The 22,531-nt window shown below is 37.5% G+C and overlaps 2 protein-coding genes across 2 annotated transcripts; one reads left to right on the top strand and one right to left on the bottom strand.

Moving 5' to 3' along the window:
• Positions 1–509: 509 nt before the first annotated feature.
• gpr27 (G protein-coupled receptor 27) lies at positions 510–3,425 on the bottom strand. The gene has a single exon (XM_088636333.1). The coding sequence runs from the start codon at positions 2,371–2,373 to the stop codon at positions 1,258–1,260; it is 1,116 nt and encodes a 371-aa protein (XP_088492459.1). The 5' UTR covers positions 2,374–3,425; the 3' UTR covers positions 510–1,257.
• Positions 3,426–5,212: 1,787 nt separating this feature from the next.
• On the top strand, positions 5,213–22,299 carry eif4e3 (eukaryotic translation initiation factor 4E family member 3). The gene is made up of 7 exons (XM_088636332.1): positions 5,213–5,521; positions 16,781–16,853; positions 17,970–18,064; positions 18,236–18,296; positions 18,377–18,443; positions 19,022–19,177; positions 19,533–22,299. Exons 1-7 carry the CDS (start codon positions 5,346–5,348, stop codon positions 19,577–19,579), a joined length of 675 nt encoding a protein of 224 aa, XP_088492458.1. The 5' UTR covers positions 5,213–5,345; the 3' UTR covers positions 19,580–22,299.
• Positions 22,300–22,531: the final 232 nt, after the last annotated feature.

The following is a 22,531-nucleotide window of genomic DNA, read 5'->3' as shown; positions in this document are numbered from 1 at the left end:
CAGACTGAAAAGCAGTATTTGGCACCTTGGCGCAAGAATGTCCCCAGTGATTCAGGTTATTGATCAACTGCCAAGGAGCAGTCATGCTGAATATTTGTCAAGTATCTGAGCAGAGTTTCCAGCCTTCAGCCTCCTGTTCTACCTGCTGTTGATCAATAACCCAAGTCTCCACCTGGACATCACTCATCACAGACTTAATTTCTGTATTTCTGTGCAATTTCTGTGGGAACTGCTCAAATCATACCCTTTACATGGAGGCTATAATCTAATTACAATGATAGAATTCCTATTGTGTTCTACACGTATACTATTTTATCTCTAATCTTTTGTTACCTCCTCAATATCTTTTATTTTCTGAAAATAAAAGCATTTCTGACTTTTTAGACTCTGATAGTGATTCTAGCGTGCTCTTGTCAAGATATTTCCGCATTTATATTTTTTTCTGAATTCTTATTTTTCCTCTGAAATAACGTTATCTTTTATCCATTGCTAAATTTGAAAACAATTCATTGGCCTTTGTTACGCATTGTTTATTTTCAAGTAAAAACATTTCAAATATACAACTTTCTACAGCATTGAGGCATTTTTAGTCATTAGTATTTACCAGCCAGCATTTTCTCTTAACCCTCAATAAAAAATATGGTACATTTATAGGGAATGTAGAAGGAAGCATTTAGTCAATACACTCCCGACAAAACAATCTGTAATATGAGATAGCAAAACAAGTAAAACTGAGGTTTGCAAAGTTTTTGTTCTCATTATTGTTACATTGTCCACTGAAACGAATTTAAGATAATCTTAGCAAAAGAAATAGTTCAATAAAAGAAGAAAGAATAATAGCAGTACGTATTATCTGTACAACATTTACATCCAGCGAATACTGTAGTTCTTCCAACTGGAGTGGAATACACTTAGTTCAAACATCCTCCTACTGCAATCCTTCCCTTGTTCGCGTTAAATACTGAAAAAATAGACTTATCTTTTTAAAAAATATGATTTCTTCACAATTATTGTGCATCTGCCATTCAATTATTGCAAAAATATGGCCTTAAAACAATATCTCCAGGAGTTCCGAGATCGGTCTGCATAGCTGAACTGAACAAAACAAGAATACACGCTCACATGCGCATAAACAAAACAAGCCAGAAAAAAGCCCTTTCGTTCTGGGATCTCTGAAAGGTTATTAAGAATTCCTGCAGTACTTTGCATCTCAGTTCAAATAAAAATCTCAAACTAATATTAGTAGTAATATTAAACTTATATAACGCAATATGGCTCCATCGGCGTCTGTGTGCTCAGGCAGCAAGGGAAATGGGTTCTGAAACAAATCCTCAATTCCTTGTTAAATATAAAGCACAGAATAGGGTTCACACCCGCCTGAGCGAATGTCATCCACACAGCGGCAGTCAGATAGACCTGGGGTATGGAGCTCGCTTTTACGAACACCCTAAGGTAGCAGGCAACGATGTAAGGGGACCAGAGCAAAAGAAACAGAAGGGTGATGATGTAAAACATCTTGCCCATTCTTTTTTCCATTTTGAATTCCTCCAGAACAAGCAGCCTCTTGTTTGGATTATGAGCAGCCTGTCTGATGCCCACTAACGTTGGCGGAGTAGGACCTCTTCCAAACCCCGCTATCCAGTTGGCGGCCGCTTGTCCGGTAGCTCCCGGTCCGTGAAAGGTCCAGTTTTGGCTTATTGCAGGGATCAGCTGAGCCGGTTTCATCTTACGGTGGTCGTAAACGAAGAAAAGCATTTTGATATAAACCACATGTGTGGTTCCCACGATGACAGCCAGCATCAGCATAAAACCTAGCGTGTCGTTCGCTTTGACGTAGCGGTGTTCGAAAATGCACTGCTCTTCCTCCTTGATAAATTTGTAAGTGCCCACATCAAACACCGGGGGGAACGCCATCGCCACCGAGAGCGTCCAGACCATGCAGATTACAGCCACACAAGTCCAGAGAGTCATTCTTTTGGAATAAAATCTGTGATGTGCAATTGCCATGTATCTGGTTACGCTGATGCAGAAGAGCATGAACGCTGCGTGGAAGCAGAAGAGAACTGCCATAAACGCGATGACCTTACAGCTGATTACGCTGTATGTCCAGCTGGAACCACTGCTGATGGATATCATCACAAAGGGAAAACACACAACAGATCTAATTATATCTGCCAGGCACAGGTCCAAGAGAAAGTAGTAAGGAGCCCGATGCAAGCTCCTGTCTTTCAATATGAGCAAACAAAGTAGAAGATTTCCTGCCACGCTGATACAGATGATCAGACCGAGTGATGCCAGCTTCACTGCAGAAGCCCGAACGGCATAATTCTGGAGCGAAGTGTTGCTTTCTCCAAGCTCAGTTGCGTTCGCCATCTATGCAACCAAACAACTGACACCCGCGCAGCCTCTATCATCCCAGAAAAACACACACGAGTTTTTTTTTCAGTCCGTCAATATAGTAATAAAAAGATGACAAAAACAAAACACAAATATGCGTGCGTCATTGCTAAGGGTTCAGTACCTCGAGCACCTGCAAATGTGGCATACGCGAAGTAAAATCATTCCCATTCGTTATAAATTCCAATCCAGCGCATTCCTTCATTTTCACATGACAAAGAAACTGGCCCCTTCTCTTTCCATCACACAACGCGATGAAGTCACAATTACCCATGTCTTTTTATTCTTCTTCATTACAATGTAAGACGAGCTTCCAATTAAAAAAAAATCTTCTGCTCGGCGTTTCTGCGTTCTAAAAAATAAAGCAGCTCGTTTTGTTTATATCCGTTCATATTATGGTGGTCATACAAAAGCGGTTGTGTAAAAATGATTTAGAAAAACAGATCTGTAGCATTTTTCTCATTCTTGGTGCTCTATTTTTTATCCCTTCGTTCGCCTTGGGAGGCGAATAATAAAATTCGGAAGAAGGGAAGTTTGTAAACCAACGCATTCATCAACCGCATTTAAATTTTTTCAAGTACTTAAGATGGGAACATCTCCAGTCCGGTAAAAACCTATGCATACTACGGTTTATTTATTTATATTTGAAGCTGTCAAATAGCTGAACTTCCGGTGACGGGTCTTCGCTATAGGATGGTTTTAGGGGGAGATTGAGGCTGCGCGAAGAAGAGAAGGCTTTGATGGAATATGATGGAGCTCAGAATTAGAACTGAGATCATTCGTATCCCTCTCACTCTTCTGCCTCCTTCCTCCTGTTCGTGTACAACAGCGCGTTATCATCAATCCGCTGGACCGCGCATAGGGCGCCTACAGTGTAACTGTTCTTTCAAAAAGGAAAGCAGAGGGGAAAAAAAGCTTATTTCGTTCAGCCCCACACCCAAATACCTCGAGATTATACAACTGTACTTTTAAAGATACAGTGCTAATGATACATGCCACACCGCCGCAGAGCACAACACGGAAATAAATGATTCCTAGCATGTTTTACCGTCTTCATCACTTGCTCAAATCGCTCGAAGAGTTATTTGAACAAGTTGCACGTTTATATTTTTTTTTACAAAAAGTCCAACACCGTTATTTTTAAAGGGATAGGCGCCTTGAAGAGCTCAACTTCAATTTTTCAAGAGGAAGATAAAGCGCAATCATTTTCTAAGATTTTGTAAACCACGTTAATATTAATATAAAAAAGGTGATTATTTTCCTTCCACTGGGTGGCGTCATAGAGCAATTACCGTATACAATTTATATGTGTGTTCTTTACGGTAGGTATAAGCCTATATTCAGTTCCGTACAGATTGAATTAAATATTTCAAGTGCACTTTTTATTTAAAAAAAGTTATTCACAAAACAGCACTTACATTTACCCACTTGCAGGAAAATTACACAAATAAAAATGTAAAATAAGGGATTTCCTGAATCATGTGTGCCGATAGGTGTTTGATCACACTGATTAGTCTCCCGGATCAGAGTCAATAAGCTAATCAACAGTAGAAAAAGTAATCTTAGCATTGTGGCACGTTTTCGTGTGATGTGACTGGTGTCAAGTACTTAGTTTAGTATGGTAACTAACATCATGCTTTACTAGACTTTACTGTGCTTTTAATGTGATATACTGCAGTAAGCGCATGTTACAGTACAGCATCAGGGAGCAAATAAAAGTAAAACTGTGTTTAAAACATAACATGGCCAATTTAACTAACTACCAAATTGACTAATATTGTTATAATATTCTTACCTTTTATGTGATTGAAGATTTATTCCCAAATTCCCTGTACTTTTCCCAGAGAATTGTGTAGTAATCAAATGTGGAGCTGCCAAATTATTTTTACTTTGTCCTCAGCACGACGTCACTGACATGAATCAAACTGATAGCACGCTTTGTATTCAGACATTTTGTTCTGATTAATCAGAACAGCACAGTGATTAGTCTAACTGAATGTCAATATTCCAGAATACAATGTAGTTCTTGTCACTCATACGTGATTGATTGTATTGTACTTCACATCGGTGACAAGATTGGCAAAGTGGATCACTGCACAGCTCTTCAAAAAAGACAAAGCACTCGTCTCACTTTCCAGTAGCCATCGTAAAGTAAAATATAACTATATCTGGGTTTCTTTTCAAAGACAGAAAATCAAAGGGGATTATGTGATCATTATACAGTATATGTACACAGGCGATTTAAAATATACTATACACATTTTATTAAATTGTATTATAGGAAAAAGTAATAGGTTTATTCCATGCTGAAAAGAGAAGAAAGAAAACAACGTTTCGGCTGTGAAGCCTTCTTCGGGTGTAATTAAGTAAAAAGGTAAACATTTTGTGAATACAGCTCCATGAGTTTTGTTAAATTCAGCCGGTCAAAGAGATAGTTTCAAAATGGGTGATCTTTCTGCTGTATATATGATGCCTCACGCTTGTTGTTATTGTTCTACCGAAAGCTTACGTTGAGTTTTATATGAATACTTTTAAAGGAGTGAAATGCTTACAATATGTGTTTTGGAATGTTGGAGGGGATGTTAGTGGTATGCGGTACAACTGCACTGATGTCCATGCGCACCGTTTATTGCATATCATTGTGGTGGGGGAAAAAAAACCTACAAATGTCTTCTGTAACTCGAGAATGTACTGTAGCTTCCTCACGAACGGATGCAATGCGAGGATGTCGACGACCCCCGAGCCAGCCTGCGTTCTGTAGCCCGGTGGCTCGAGCTCAGCCAGGAGCGCACGGTGAGAGGAGGGGTGACGTCACTGCGCTGTTGTTGTGGTGGTGACGCGGCAGGCAGGCGGTGAGTCAGCGGCAGCACCTCCGGACGTGGAAGTATTACTCTCACTGTGAAAATAACTCTCAGTTACTGGTTTTACACAGTGCAAAGAAAGCGAAAATGGCGGTTCCTGCAGCTCCCGACCTGCAGATGAACGCAGAAACGCAAAACAGCCCGGCGAACAACCCAGAAAACAACATCCACATCGACGAGACGGAATTGGAAAACATCACGAACAACGACGAGGACGGCACAGCGCTCCCTCTGCATTCTCCGTGGACTTTTTGGCTGGATAAGTGAGTCGGAAATAGCTTTTTATTTTAACGGTGTAATCGACGTTTTCCTGTGCGAGTGCCTCGAACAACAATTCAAAGTGAAAATCGGACTTTGGAGCGCAAATAGAAGGGAATTCGTTTCAGTTGAGTTTGTGTTGGCCTAACATGCCAGTCCCCGATGAAACTAGTGTAAGCTTTCTGTAGCTCGATTTTCGTTTTTGCTTTTGTCAGTAAAATGTAAGCAAAACCGAGTCCCGTTTCATGAAGCGAGAACTGTTTTGGGGTGCTTTTAGGCAAGCCCAAGACTGTACTCAGGCCTAAATGCTCTTAAGCCTTCAGAGTATTGCAAGTACGTTATAAATCAAAAAGGATGCAGCCTAAATCTGTCAGCACACTGTTGACATGGTGCGTTATTCGGTCATGCAGAGAGAACTAATTTTAACTGTTGCACGTATGCAGCCTTACTCGAATACCGTAACGTGAGTTTTGTAAGATGGTTTGAAAAAAAACTGGTGCTTTCTCCTGTTAAATTGTGTACCTGGGACTTTTCTAGCAAGTTGAGCTAATTAGGACCTTCTGCAAATACGATGCAGACGCTCTAACGCACCAAGTTTAAATGGTTAAAAGAGCATTTACAGGATTCTGTCTGGCACATCCTTCTTATTTTAAAGGCCCGATTTAAAATCCCTTGGCTTCACCAGTGTCGGCTGTGTGGTTTGAAGTCGGACCTTTCGCATTGGGAAAAGAGGAAAGACGGGCAAACTGATCTGAGCTATGCCCTGGACTCGTAGGCAAGATTGAAGTGTGAAAAAGAGAGGTCTATGAGGGGTAACCGATTGAAGAATTGAACTGGGGGAACTTCTTTACATGGAAGTTTGTGGGGGATCTAGGGCAACCTACACAGCAGTGTGGAAGCTGATACTCTTGCTTCTTTTCAGGATCTCTGTGTCATTAGACTGCTAACAACCATTATACAGCTATACAGGCCAATTGGTCTCCTTTGTATCCTCTTTTATAACGTTTTGCTACCATTTTCTTCTGTTTTTCTGTATTGGCATCCCCCCAGTCTTTTCATTTAAAAGGCCAAAGCCAATAGGCTATAAAAACATTTGGCCAAGCAAGATGCACAGCCTCTCTAATTAACCTTTCATTTTGTTCTTCCTAGATTAGTATGTCCTTCCACTTAAGACAAGTTGCAAACGAGGGGTGGCTGCTTAGTCCATTGTGTTCCTTGATCTAGACCTCAGCCAGTTTTTAAATTATCTGATTAATTTAGTTTCAGCAATGAAGTTAGACCACATGATCCAGAAGTGCTTCATATGTTTTGACTATGAATATTCTATAGATCATAAATCGGTCAGATGACAAAACGTTGTATGTTTATGATCTTAAAAGTGCTTATCTTGAAGTCTTAAAATAATTATGCTTTTTGCTGTGCAACTAGCAAAGACTTGAAGAACTTTTATAGTTTGAAAATCAGTCTGTAATGTGAATGTGATGCATGTTAAAGCCGAAAGTTAAAATAATTTTTAAAAACAAAAGATTGGACTTTTCTGTCAATAACTGCATTTCTACTATAAAAATGGACATGTAGTTGTATATTTTGCAAAATATTTGCAATGATTGGACAGAAGATGACTCTGCAAAGTTGCTTCAACTGGTGAAAAAAGTGTCAGAAATCACGAGTTCAGTGTTCTTTTACTAATAATTTTTAATTTGTTTTGTACCTTGTATAATGTTAAAGTACTGTCTATCTTGGGGAATGAGGTTAGCAGAAAATTCGAGATTAGCATGGCAAAAATGTGCTGATGTTTTCTTATGTCAGGCTGGTTGCTATTTCTAGGTGGCATGAATGCTTCTCTGTTTAAACGGTAACTTACTAAAAGAGATCTCTTGAATTTTCTTAATAATCCTCCTTCGGCATTTAAAGAAAACAGGTTTCCAATTGTTTTGGAATTTATTTTCTTGGTCATAAAGACAATCCAACTTGTGCTTATATGTTCTGTTTCTTGTTTTCATATTGCCTTATGTATTGAAAATGTGCTTTTTACAATTTGTAACCACATCTTTTTTTGTCTTGCCAATAATGCGGTGTTGATTTTGACTCTCATGATGAAAATAAATTCTTCCGTCTAGCTGAATATGTACACTTTTTCTGAGTCTAGCTTTGCTAGTGTGTGTGTGTAGCTTGTGTTTTCTTTGGCCATAATTGCATCCTAAAGAGGTTAAGTAGTGACTAGATCCCTCAGCATGCAAGCTGCAGAGGTCAAGTAGAGGTTGAGTCCTCTCTGACAAACAAAAAGACATAAAACAAAATGCAGTGGTTCAACTGTGGAATCTTCTCTTTTTACCATTCAGCATGATATTAACCTCTCCATGCTTCGTCTGTAACTCTGCTTTGATTTAGCCTTTTAGATGTGAAGCTTTTCATTCCAACTGGGGGGACAAAAAACACATGTCATGCTTAGTGTGGCACACTGCATCATCTCCATAGATTTTTAAATCCTTAGCATTCAGTTACAGATTTCAGCTTTTCGCACCTCTCTTCAGGATCTCCCTTTGTTTTGGACACTCTCTTACCTGTGTGCCCGTTCTCATCTTCTCTGTCCTTTGTTCTCCTGCGAGAAGCGTATCCCTGCCAATTTACTCTCCGTCTCACACCTGAAGAGAGTTCAAAAGCTGAGCCACAGCGTCTTGTTTCTTCTTCCTTCTCAATGTGGAATTTTACATGTTCCTCCAAGTCGGCTTCAAATCTGGCAGTTAACTTGGCTACCCGCTGCTAATAATAATTTTATTTCATAACCTTTGGGTCACTTAGCAACAATTGTCCCTCAGTGTTGGCTAACATTGATGTGTGCTTCAAAATACTAAATACATTTTTTTTGTACTTTTAAAAATCCACTAAATGATACTTTAAAATATTATTTTCCCAAATTTGTCATCTTTGGTGCTCATAGAAGTTCAGTCTTTTTACATCTTCAGGCAACATACTTAATCTTTCAGATAATCTCTTCTTGACTCAGCATCCCTAAACAAACTAGTTACGCGCATGAAACCCACCACATCTATTTTAGATCCCATTCCCACCACTTTATTCCAGTCCTGTTTCTCTTCTCTCTGTCCCATTGTCCTCAATATAATACATGAATCCTTGAGCACCGGCATTGTACCAACGGTCCTCAAAACTGCTGCTATTACCCCAGTGCCAAAGAAGCCTAACATGGCTCTCGACAATCTTAACAACTTTCGCCCCATCTCCAACTTACCCTTTCTCTCTAAAATTCTAGAACGTGCTGTCACACTTCAGTTACATAACCACCTCATGACAAACAACCTTTTCGAACCCCTCCAATCTGGCTTCCGTCAACTTCACAGCACAGAAACCGCCCTAGTCAAAGTCACCAACGATCTCCTAATAGCTTCTGATTCTGGTTCTCTTTCCATACTCATCCTTCTTGATCTCAGTGCTGCCTTTGACACTGTTGACCATAACATCTTGCTTTCTCGTCTCGAGACTGTGTTTGGAGTCTCTGACACTGCCCTCAAATGGTTTAAGTCTTACCTCACTGATCGCTGTCACTTTGTCTCTCTCAATGGGTACAGGTCTGAAATTGGTCTTGTCAAGTCTGGTGTCCCTCAGGGCTCAATACTGGGCCCCTTGCTCTTCAGCATTTACATGTTCCCACTTGGTCAGCTTTTAAGATCACATGGCCTCAGCTTTCATTTTTACGCTGACGATACTCAAATATACATCCATACCAAACCCGACACTGATGTGGCTGTCTCTATTCTATCTAATTGCATCTCTGACATAAAAATTTGGATGACTCAAAACTTCCTTCATCTTAACTGTGACAAGACTGAAGTCATGCTTATTGGTACCCCCCATCAACTTCGCAAAGCCAGTCCTGTAACCCTGTCTGTAGATGGCTCTGTACTTGAGCTCCAATCAAAATTGAAAAACCTTGGGGTTATATTCGATTCTGGCTTAACATTCGACCCACATGTACAGCATACTGTCAAAACATCTTTTTTTCACCTTAGAAATATCGCAAGACTACGCCCTATGCTATCATTAACTGTGGCTGAAAAGCTGATCAACATATTTGTATTCTCTCGAATTGACTACTGCAATGCTCTGCTCCCTGGGGTATCTAAATCTACTCTGAACAAGCTGCAGTATGTCCAAAATTCAGCAGCCAGAATCCTGACCAGATCTAGTGCAAGTGTTCACATTACTCCTATCCTGGAGTCCTTGCACTGGCTTCCGGTCAAATTCCGCGTAGACTTTAAAATCCTCATGCTCACCTACAAGGCTTTACATGGCTTGGCACCTCAATACCTGTCTGAACTTTTATCGCCCTACTCCCCACCTCGCAACCTCCGCTCTTCAAATTCTGCCCTCCTTACTGTCCCCCAAGCCCGTCTACATTGTATGGGCGACAGGGCCTTCTCCTGCTATGCCCCCAAGCTCTGGAACTCCTTGCCCAAGGATATTAGAGAGTCACCTTCTCTAAACTCCTTCAAATCCAGACTCAAAACCCTCCTTTTCAGAAAAGCCTTTACTTAACTGGTTCCATTCTTCACCCCTCTGCTCTTCTTAATACCATCTTCCACGGTCTCCTCTATTGTTATTGTTGTATTGCTGTAATTATAATTGTGTCCTGTCTTGTGAAATTTTTCTTATTTATTGTTGTAGTCTTCTTATTTATTGTTATTGTCATCCTGTAAAGCGCTTTGAGAAGCCACCTTTAAAGGCGCTATATAAAATAAAGTTTATTATTATTATTATTATTAATTTCAGAAAAAAAAACAAGTTGATGTCTTAACTTCCTTATGTTTTGCAACAGAGCCTGAAGTATGACTTTAATATTTTAACAGACTGTTTTTGTTAATATTTTAAACTTTCTGTTTAAAGTTTCATGTAATACTGATAAGTATGTCTTTGTAACACTACTGGTAATCTTAAGTGTTGTCAGAGGGCAATGTGAAACAACACCAGACAGAGCTGACGTGTTGTTTTTCTGCATTTTCAAAATCTTTAACTATGACTTTGGACACTGGGGGATGAATGTGTCCAGGATTTGATTTTGTTTTTGTCTGTTGATTGCACAGGCATCATGTTTCAGTACTGCTGTTTGCCTAGAATATTTTCCTCTGTTACTCTGAACTCCCTATAAACCTCAGTGTCAGTTTTCTATCACTGAGTCATGGGATCTAAAGCCCACATTATTCAGTACAACCTGGCTTTATGAATTGACTGTAGCTTCTGCTTTTCATTGTATTGAGGTACCAACACACCTACCTTTAAAATGAAATTACTATTATTTAAGCAACCTGTGTCCCAATGAGTGCAAAAGTATACAGTTTTACCTGTGTTTGAGATACTTTTATTATATCAATTGTTTGAATCTGAAAAGCTGTGGTTGTGTTTCAGACAGTGTGCCTGCATATAGAACTTTAATGTTGAAATGTTTGTCATCAGTTCTCTTGTACATGTGGTGAAAATCAAAAGCTCAAAGACACACTGGAGGCTAGATGAGTATAGCTGGAAAGTTGGAAAAATAAGACCAAACAGATTTGGGAACGAGTGATCAATGTCTCCTGTCAGCAGTGTTTCTCTTGCAAATACAGATGAAATAAGCAGTGCAGCCAAGATATGAATGTAAGGCAAACCACTCTTGTTAAACAATGATGAATGTTTCTGTTTTTAATCATCAACTCCATCCAGCTCTTGGTAGTTTTAAAGAGGTGTTATGATGAAAAACAGTCACTCAAAACCAGAACCAATAGATAAATGGACAAATAATGGTCTTTCACTATCCTAGCTTGCATACATTTTCTTTTACATTTGTCTTAAGCATTGTTTTGGTCGTCCTCACATTGTGTTCATTTGCATCAAATTAAACTTAAATCTACAAAGTAGGTCTTTGTTAGTCTGAATTAGTATTAACATTTCAGTCTGCTGTAGTCTTTAAGATGGGGTGGTTCAGATTTTCAGCTGTGAATGCTTTGTTCTGTGGAATTTTAGCACCAGATCTGCATTTCATAATTACGCAAAAAACTCTTATTGCATGCACTAAAATTGAAGGAACATAAATTATTTATTGTTTCAGATTTCAGGCCTTATCAGGTTGCTTTTATGTCACACTGTTACATGGAATCCTCTTTGTAGAGGAAAGTAGTTTAAGGCCACCTGCAGTGGTTAAATGGCTGTAGTCCTGGAAGTCACCCCCACCCTCCTATGAAGTGACAGACTTCTATACTAAATTTTCTGTTGTTTTGGAAAGCTATGGGTGCCCAAGGTTTTGTTCCAGCTGAGTTATGAATGATTAAATAGGTCTGTTATTTCAGTGTGTTTCCTAGCTGGTACCAGTCTCAGCTGGCAGGTGTGATGTGGTAATTAGGAGTAACTTAAAAAAAATCATTGTGTGATAAATATGTTCTTTAAGTTATAGAGTTGTTGTTGTTATTGTTATTATTATAATGTTTCATTGAGTTAAAGACGTTTCATTTCTGTTGAAGATCAAGGTCGCTGTGTAAACGTTTACTTCTTCCTGTACCCTGTTGTTGCTTTCTGCAATTTATACGTACATTGCATAAGATCTGCAGATACTTGGCCTTGGCTTTTAGTTCATTTTTGGCTATTTCAATTTGTTTGTTATCAATAAACTCAATTTGTACTGATCAGAATGTTTCTTGAACTGTAATTTTCAAATAGTATGAAATGCTAAAGGTTTCTGTGAAGACTTTAAAAGACAAACACAAAGCAGGGCAATTTATGATTGCTTTCTAAAGCTGAGTAAACTTGCATTTGCTGTCCTGTCATACCGGGATGTACACACATCAGCTTGCTAATACATAAACTTTTGTTAAGGAGCCGCAGCCATCTTAAAAGAGAGGATCTACAGGGGTCATCAACCTTTAAGGACAGACATGCAAAGAGTTAGCTCATGCACTTGGTTTTTTAGATTTGCATGCAGTAAATACTTTTTTAATGTCAATAATACTCACATTTGCATTTTGAGCAATAAAAAAATATCATATCTAAAATCAAGAAAATAATATGCACTTCTCAGTGTGATTCTTGCCCTTGCTGAGCAGCATGCAAGTCTCTGGGTGTTCAGTTGCTATTAGCTATAGGAAGGACAGTGAACTGACATTATGTGTGAAAATACCTGTTCACAGAGGTAATAATAATTAATAATTGCTTACACTTACATAGCGCTTTTCTGGACACTCCACTCAAAGCACTTTACAGGTAATGGGGACTCCCCTCCACCACCACCAATGTGCAGCCCCACCTGGATGATGTGACGGCAGCCATAGTGCGCCAGAACACTCACCACACATCAGCTATCAGTGGGGAGGAGAGCAGAGTAATGAAGGCAATTCATAGATGGGGATCATTAGGAGGCCATGATTGGTAAGGGCCAATGGGAAATTTGGCCAGGAGGCCAGGGTAACACCCCTACTCTTTCAAGGAACGCCCTGAGATTTCTAATGACTCAGTTTCACGTCTCATCTGAAGGACAGCGCCTTTTTACAGTATAGTGTCCCCGTCACTATACTGGGGCATTAGGACCCACATAGACTGCAGGGTGAGGGACAACCTTTTCTAGGCAGTGTCTGAGTGGTTTGATGTAGCTTCCACTTCCTGATAATTGAACCAACAGTGCCCACTGGAACATCCAAACACGTGGATATTGTTTTGTAACCTTTTCCTCATTTATGCATTTGTTTTCCTTTCTCTTAACTTCTTTGGAATGCTCTTTAGTCTTAATTTTCCTAGCTGTCCTTCAGATTCACAACCTGACTAATGATCCCTTAACTGTGGGGTTTTTGTCCAGAAAATGTGGGAGTTATTTTAATGATTCACAGGTAGAGGCCAAATTGTAAGGCAGTTGTGTCCTCATTAGGGCAATTGTTTTTCACCTGTGTAAACTTAGAGCTTCCGCAACACAGTGATTGAATACGTATGCAAACAGCATATTGCAGTTTTTTATTTTTCTTAAGAATATTTTCTAACATAAAACAATGTCACATTAAAATAATTTTGAGTTTCAGTGCTTCGAAATATAAATATTACAGAGAACAAAATTTCAATGTAGGATTTGTATGGTATCCAAATGCTAAGAGCAGTGAAAATGCCACTTTCTTCAACCAGTCAAATTTCAGTGGCAGACTTTCAGCAGGTCGTGATACAGATGCTGTGATTTCTTTCAGTAGTTTCAAGTTTGTTTCACAGATGTTTCCTGAAACTTTGAGTTCCACAGCAGTTAGTAAAAATGCTTTGTTTTCTGTACCTCACTATGGCATGTTTGATAGACTCAGACTTCTCTGCGTAAAGTGTGTTTTGTCTGAAACTGTTGTTGGACACTTGATGTGTAACAGACAACTCTATCACAACATTGAGCACAAACAGCACGGTCTTGATGTTGAACAAAACCAAATCTTTCCAAAGGTGCTGAAGTGAGCAAACATCTAACTTTGCTTTCCTAGTAACTGCAGTTTTGTCCAAAATATTTGACTTGACAATTAACAGTGAAAAATGTAAGCAGCAGCATGAATTGTAATAATCATAAATTTTATTTTATATAGCGCCTTTAAAGGTGGCTTCTCAAAGCACTTTACAGAATGACAACAACAATAAATAAAAAGAATACACAAGATAAAACACAATTTCAATATACAGAGGAGACTGTGGATGGTGGTACTAAGAAAACCAGAGGGGTGAAGAATGGAACCAGTTAAGTAAAGGCTTTTCTAAAGAAGAAAATTTTGAGTCTGGATTTGAAGGAGTTTAGAGAAGTTGACTCTCTGATATCCTTGGAGAGAGAGTTCCAGAGCTTGGGGGCATAACAGGAGAAGGCCCTGTCACCCATACAATGTAGACGGGCTTGGGGGACAGTAAGGAGACCAGAATTAGAAGAGCGAAGGTTGCAAGGTGGGGAGTAGGGCGATAATAGTTCAGACAGGTACTGAGGTGCCAAGCCACGCAGAGCCACAGGTGAGGATGAGGATTTTAAAGTCTACACGGAATTTGACCGAAAGCCAGTGCAAGGACTCCAGGATAGGAGTGATGTGATCATTTGCACTAGACCTGGTAAGGATTCTGGCTGCTGAATTTTGGAAGTACTGCAGTTTGTTCAAAGTAGATTAAGATACCTCGGCGAGTAGAGCATTACAGTAGTCAATTTGAGAGAACACAAATGTGTTGATCGGCTTTTCAGCTACAGTTAGTGATAGCATAGGGTGTAGTCTAGCGATATTTCTGAGGTGAAAAAAAGATTGCGAGCTTTCCTGTGAAAATAATAGACTAGCCCCGCTAAAAATAATGTAGTAAATAAACTAAGTGAATCATTTTTTTCTACACCAATTAGCTTTCATTAGATAGCATGCTGCTGAGAATTTCAGAACAGTCAACCATTGTTTCTTTTGTAACTTAATTTCTTTGTGGTTTAGTAGTCATTTATTCCTGCTAAAAATCCCTTGGCATGCCAGTAAGGGTAAGTTCTAGGACTTTGTAGAAAAGTAGATGGCTCCTTTCTCTCTCCACCCGAGTTTTCAAGCCAGTGCCCCATTATGGTGATAGGAACATTGTGCTATAGAAGGTGCCATGAAGGAAATGTAAATTTCAGTTCCTGAGTGCTTGGTTATTGAAGTCTCATGGTACTAATTCTAAGAGCAGAGAAGTCCTGACTGAATCAACATGAGGTTTTTTCAGTCTGGCCTATTGAAGATTCTTTACAGTTCAAAAGAGGTTATTTCTCATATCTCCATCTGAACTGCTGTTTAGTGGCCTGCTGACACACAATGGCTGTCTTGCGTGGTCTGGGTGGGGTGCTGCACTTCAGTGGTGGTAGACAGTGGTTTCCTTTGAGATGCAATACAACAAGTGTGAGGAATGGATTTGTGCGTATTGTGATGAAGATAGACCGACAACTGAAGCTACGCAACAGTACATTTCCCTTAGAATGTCCACATTTCACTTGAAAACCATCCTGGGATAAAACTGAAGTAGACAGTAATAATGAGCCCTGTGAGTAAGACATAAAGTGTACTTCAAAAACTAGTAGTGTTATGGCCGTCACAGATGATAATATGAGGCTAGTGAATTCTGGACTCTTGTTTCTAACATTTTATTAGCACCCTCTTGTGGTATATTTGATGATCTAATAATATGTACTGTAGGTGTTGCAGAGCACTCTGTCATACAATTAAAAAAGGTAAGGTCCTCTTAAGCACACTTAAAGGCTTACGATTTAGTATTTGAGATAATTAGGCCAGGCCCATATTTTCCATTCTGACTGATATTCTTGCTGGACCTCAATCTAATATGCATTAGCTAGTCCATGTTTTGAAGGTTTAACTTTGGCTTCTTGCCTTGATCCTTACCAGGAACAGCAGACTGAAAATGGATGGATGTAGGTAGTATCTGTGTAATGGGCCTTAGTTTAATTGTTTTTTCTAGATCACTAAGTTCCCCTCTTTTGGCTTAGATGATCTCCAATATTTTAACCTGTGATTTCTTTTTTTTTTTCAGTCTTTTGAAATTCCACCCAGAGTGTTTGAGAGCTTTATCTAGAAGATAATTCCCTCTTGTTAACAAACTGGATTGATCAATAAATCAATATCTCATGTTCCTGTGAACTTTAGTTAATTTGGCATTTCCTATTTATATCTGGACAGTAAACATTCCACATCCTAAATTACACTGTCCTCGCTTAACCATTAAGTCAATGTGTTCACACACCTTGTGTTATATTGTAAAGGAAGAAAAAGAAACGTTTTTCGTCATTTGCTTAGTTCAGTTTTGTGCGCGACTAATATGTGCACAAGTCTGCCCCCTAGTGTGAAAAAAGTATTCCTAGCAAAGCATTGTTTTCTCCTAGTAGATCATTTTCTTTAAATAAGGGATTCTTGTTTCCTCGCAACATTAATATGTTGTCTAGGCTATTTTTCTAAACCAGTACTGACAAGTATTACAAATACCAAAGTATTATAAATCAGTTAGAATGACATTGTAATATCAGTATTTTTCTCTTGAGTTTGATCGTTCCGATTCTCTGTGGTGTTGTGCCAGAACTTGAGATGCTTTAGTCAAGTATTGTTCAAAGCACGCACTACATGCATTTCATTCTCGTTTATTGCAGAGCCACATATGACAAATGAAGGTTTACACTAAATACCACAACAGTATAGCCAGGACTACACTGACTACAGAATTGCCCTATGCTGATTAACAGTTGTAAAGTGACGATTTTTTATTTTCCTTAGGTCATTACCTGGAACAACGGCTGCCGAGTGTGAATCCAACCTTAAAAAGATCTACACGGTACAGACAGTGCAGGTAAGAATATAATAATAATAATAATAATAATATCACTTTATTAACCCTTTACAATTTCTTGCATTAGGAATTGTCTTTTCACATACCCCAGCTTGCTCTCCATGAGACACACAGACACACAGATAGGGAGAGAGCCTGGGATCAGAGCGCAGGGTCTGCCATTGTCTGCCCTGGAGCAGTTGGGGTTACGGAGTAGGATTCCTCTGCCGGCTGCGGGATTTGAACCGGCAACCTTCTAGCCACAGGCGCAGATTAGGTTCGAAGGTGTTTCTGCAATGAGTTGGATAGTGTTCCGATTTGAAATTCAATTTAGACGTTTGTGTGTGTCACAAAAATAAAAAGGAATGAATGGATTTACATTCAGAATGTAGGCTTGTAGGCAGAAAGTTCCTTCTGATTACTTCCACTGGATTGAAAATCGGTAGCTGTGACTCAGAGCATTAAAATAAGATGATCTGAGACAGTTGTCATTTCCAAAAGAGGTAGTGTATCCTATAGAAGAAACACAACATATTACCACTTTGCAAGAGAACAAGTAAGCTCAAAAGCCTTTATAACTAATAGTAAATTGCCCTGTCTTCTAATTTTAATCTGCATCATCCTGGTTAATGACATGTTAATGACAGCAAACACCTGCAGTACATTAAGACACTGTAACTCTTTGTGGATTTCAAGGGGGGGGGGGTCCAAAGTGTGCAAACAGTAAGAAAATGGTTAATTAAATAGATAAACAAATGGTTAATTAAATAAACAATAAAACAATAAGTCAAAAGGATAGCAAACGAGCAAGCAGAAAAACAGCTAACATTTACTAAAAACACCAATTGTGAAACCTGAGGTAGAGCTTTACTTCATTGCAGTGTTTTTTCAAAATGTGTGAGTCAAAGAACTGTCATAAGAAAACTTTTGAGCACAAGCTAAACTCAACACGGACGTTTTTTTAATGTTTGCTGTGGTGCTCAGATGAAACCAACTTTAAAGTAAACATATATCTTTCCATTTCTTACATAGTCTTATATGAAGCAGCTTGTACACAAAGTTGTGAACCTTTTTAAATAGGAAGCTAAAACAAATTGGAATTTGTTTCTTTCTCTCACCATTAAAATCTTTCTTTAGAGCTTCTGGAGTGTCTACAATAACATCCCTCCAGTGACAAACCTGCCCCTGAGGTGTAGTTATCACCTAATGCGTGGGGAAAGACGACCTCTTTGGTAAGACTTCTGCACTATTGTCATTTTTGCACTAGAAAGGTAAATAGAATTTAAACTTATTTTCCCAGCACATTGCTGACATTGTTAAAAATAGTTAACAATTAAGCCATAAATAAAACTTACCATCTGGAAGTCTGAAACATTTTCTCTGTTGTAATTTTTGTTTTCTAGGGAAGAAGAAAGTAATGCCAAAGGTGGGGTTTGGAAGATGAAAGTTCCCAAAGAAAGCACTGTATGTGTGTATTTGTTTATAAATTTGTTTTTAACCACGTGGATAAAAAACAAGTGTTTATTGTATGTATTTTGTTTCAGGCTGCAGTCTGGAAAGAATTGTTACTTGCCACCATTGGGGAACAGTTTGCTGATTACTGTGCATCAGGTAAAAGAAAAATAACATTTTAAAATGGCATTTGTTTCATAAGAGAGTAATATAAATGTGATGGTTATGAACATACAGTAGGGGGGTGTTGGTCTAGGTTTTGGGTTTTGAATGGCCTGAACCATACATCATCGTGGTAACCTGTGCATCCTATAAGCAGGTTGTATTTTGTAGCAGGAGAGGTGGGTGTGGCTTATATAGATATTTCCTGTTCTATATTTACAACTTTTTATATATTATATATATATATTTAATATGTATTATATTTGTTATTTTATATATATATTAAAATATATATTTATATATATACAATTGTATATATTCTATTAGTATATATGGAATTATTTTACGGTCAACACATATTGTATTTGTATACATTTCAAAAATGTTGAAATAACATTATTCCGTAAAATTCCAGCCACACTCCAGACCACTTGAGCAGATGTTTCAAAAACGGTGCAGGTTATGGGAGTTTTTTTTTTAGTTTTGTGAATTCAGACACTGTCATATGAGTGATTGCACACTACAGTGAACCTGAAATGATACAATGCTCACAGTCAGTATCTCTCTCTCTCTAGAAGATGAAGTAGTTGGTGTCAGTGTTAGTGTTCGGGAGCGAGAAGACGTTGTTCAAGTATGGAACGTGAATGCTTCTTTTGCAAGTGAAGCTAATATTTTAGGGAAGATCCATGAGCTTCTCCCCCACATATCTTTTAAAGCTGTATTTTATAAACGTAAGTATATTGAACATAGCATTATCTATGTCTGTGGAATTTAAATTGACATATCCCACAAAGGGTTTGGCTTTTGTGAAGCAAATGTCTCACATTAAATGCTTTTATTTAACAAAGTACAGTATTTTGATTCTTGTTAAGCAAAAAATGTGAAGCTTTTTAAAAATATGAAACATTTAACAAGCTACTTAATTTCCCGTTAAAATATTATAAAATGAGCAGGGTGAGCATATAGTTATACAGAAAGTTGCAAAATGAATGTAACCCTGTATTTCATTTATTAGTTTTATCTTTGCATTAAAATTAAATATTTGTGTTCTTTTAGTTTAAAACTGAATGTTATTTTGTTTTTCAGCTCATGAGGAGCATCATGCTTTTGAAGGAGGGCGATCAAGACATTAATGTCCTGTACAAGTCTACAGTTTTTTGGATACACTTCAAAATACCGTGACATTAATTACAATGTATTAACACTGTAATTACAGTACCCTGTAATTTATGTGGTATTTACACTTTGAAATACATCTATTTACATAATCAGATGACCAATAGTGTAACAGCATTATGTAATTATTAACATACACGAGTTGCAAATATAGAATACCATGCTATAAGCTTACACTTACAGTGTGATTTCTGGTTCAGTCATAGGATTATTATGTGCAATTACATGTATTAAAAAGTGTAACTACAGTGCAATATTGGTAATGTTTAAAAATGTAGATACACATTTAAACTTGAAGTAATACACATTGCTGAAGTAAAATTTACGTAATGCATTTACAATATTGGTTATACAATTATTTATGTAATTACATGTTTTTCAGTGTAAATATCACATGATTACAAAGTAATTACAGTATTATTTCACTACTGTCTCTCTATTTTGACGTGTATCCACTTTTTTGTTTGTGAGTTGAGCTTAGAAACCAGACTGGACTTCTTCATAGCCTACACACTACGGTAGAATTTTTTTCTTTACTTTGAAATGATTTGTGGTAAAATAAGAAAAACAACCATCTCTGCTGATAAAGTGTAAGATAGGTTCAAACATATTTTAAATAACTTCATCCTGTAATCCAAATCCCAAAAGAAAGCATGTTTCATATTTTCACTTGTTCATTAACTGCAGTAACTTGAGAAAATAGCAGTTGGAGAAAACTAAAGCTTTTATTCAATTTGGATGCTTAAAGGTAGTGGAATTTTAAGTGCTTTTGATATTATTTCATTTGGCATTTTCTTCATCTGCAGTTTACTGAAAAGTTTTTACTGGTTTGCAATGTAAGATATCCAAGGGGTGTTTTAAAATTAACACTTTAAACCAGAAGTGCACATTACACAGAATCTGCTTCTTTTAATTGATCTGTATTCATTTGCATTTTTTGCTTTCAATCATAAATAATCTTAATAAGCATTCCTAGAGTGTTCAATAATGTGGATAGTTCCTTGGTCCCATGAAAACAGTTCACTTCACAGCTTCTTTTAATTTCAAGAAAGACACTGCACTGGTTTTCATTATTTCAGTTGCACTGTATGGGTTTTTCTTTTTGTCTACTGTGTTAACAGTATGGTATATCGGTTTATTCTATGTGTGGTGCCAATTGATTGTACATATTTTTCAACAGTATCTTCAATATACACTTAATGATTTTCTAGTTCATGTCAAGTGTACTGCTATGATTTTCAGACCAGAAGAAAGTTCATTGTTAAGCTGTGATATTGGGAAGTTTAAAAAGCTATCTCATAATGCAACTGGAGTTTTTGACACCAGTAAGTACTCCTTATGTAGTTATTGTAAATAGTCCATTAGGTTTGTCCATGTTTAGTTTTCACCTAAATTATTGTTTTTTAATCCTGAGACTGCATTACCTAATTGTTGGAGCCATGTAGCATCTCATGTTCAATGCCTTAAAAACTGACACAAAGTTTGCTGAAACCTAACCCTTTTATTATGTATATATTTGAATTTGTGAAATATCCTTTATTAACAAAAAATGTAAAACTGCAGATGTTTAAAGATGAGCAGATAATGACACTTGTGACAATTTGTAGCGCATATAGAATGAATATGAGGATTTTCTAATTTAAGGAATATTACATATTATGTGTTTATGGTTATGATCTATACTGGAAAGTTCCTCTTATTTTGTGCGCTGCACGTAGAATAAATAGGTTACCTTACTGGAAACTCCCCCAAGATAACATCTTCACCCAGATCATGTACTTCATAATGCAGGTCATATTCTTCTGCCATTTCCTTCTGTTACATTTTCTGCAACCGGAAGAACATTTTTGTTGTCTGCTCTCTGCTGTAATCTTTTTTTTGACTTGTTTGGTTTTCAAATGTTTTTGGAGACACTTGTATTGCAAATTCTAATAAATGTTCATTACTTTTTTAAAAATAATTTGATGTACTTCCAAAATGCCTGTATTATGACTACAAATCGGGGTAGTTTGTACATTAATTACTCTGTAACCAAAGAGGTGATGTTTTACATGTATGGTAGAGTGCTGCATGAGAGTATATGAATGTACACTTGTCCTGCCAGACCTATTGCTAGACCCCATTCTCGTTCAGCAAGTGTAAACAGTGGTAGACAGGTTTAAGTTTTTTTTTGTATTGTTTTTGTGCAGTCTGAAGTTCTACAAAAATGTTTCTTAAAGAAATCCATACTATTTAAAATGTATTCTGGCCACGAATGTTGCATTTTTATCCAAATACATTTGTCAAGGTTGATTAAAGTCAGTCATGAGGCCTGTTCTTCTGTATCTCAGGTCTATCAATGTGAAAATGCACTAAAGCACAATGTTATGTTAGTAATATTTTACAAAATCAAATGTTTGGCACATAAAGCTATAAAAGCGATTCTTTCAAATGCACCAATTATCCTTTTATTAAACCATCCTTTTACAATACACAAATTGATTTTTGTCTTTAATATGATAGTGGTTTCAGTTGGAGTTATCATACTGGTTATTTTTTTTTACAGAACAGAATGGTGCCTTGTGTTCTCTTAGGGTTTGAGCCTTATAGAATGTGCTGTCTATTTGAACTTTAGTTTTTGATTAAACGTTTTTGCTTGTAGATTTCGAAAAAATAAAATTTACAACTTTAAAATGTCTTTATTTTCACCTTTTGTTTTTTAAAATTTCATAAAATATAAGGACTTTCATGAATTTGCAGTGACGTGGAGAGAAACTAATACTTAACCGTGTTTACAATTGTACGTTTATCCTATGATTAAATCATGACTTAGGAAGAAATGTTATAATTTGTTTAATGTAAAGTGTGTATCAAAATGGGTGAAGACTTTCTTGTAAACAGGAGCTTAGGATGTACTGCTTTTGTATCCA

Source organism: Lepisosteus platostomus, chromosome 6, assembly GCF_059453375.1.
Source record: "Lepisosteus platostomus isolate fLepPlt1 chromosome 6, fLepPlt1.hap1, whole genome shotgun sequence".
Taxonomy (NCBI): Eukaryota; Metazoa; Chordata; class Actinopteri; order Semionotiformes; family Lepisosteidae; genus Lepisosteus; species Lepisosteus platostomus.
The sequence above is the reverse complement of the archived record's forward strand: the minus strand, read 5'-3'. Positions and strand labels throughout refer to the sequence as shown.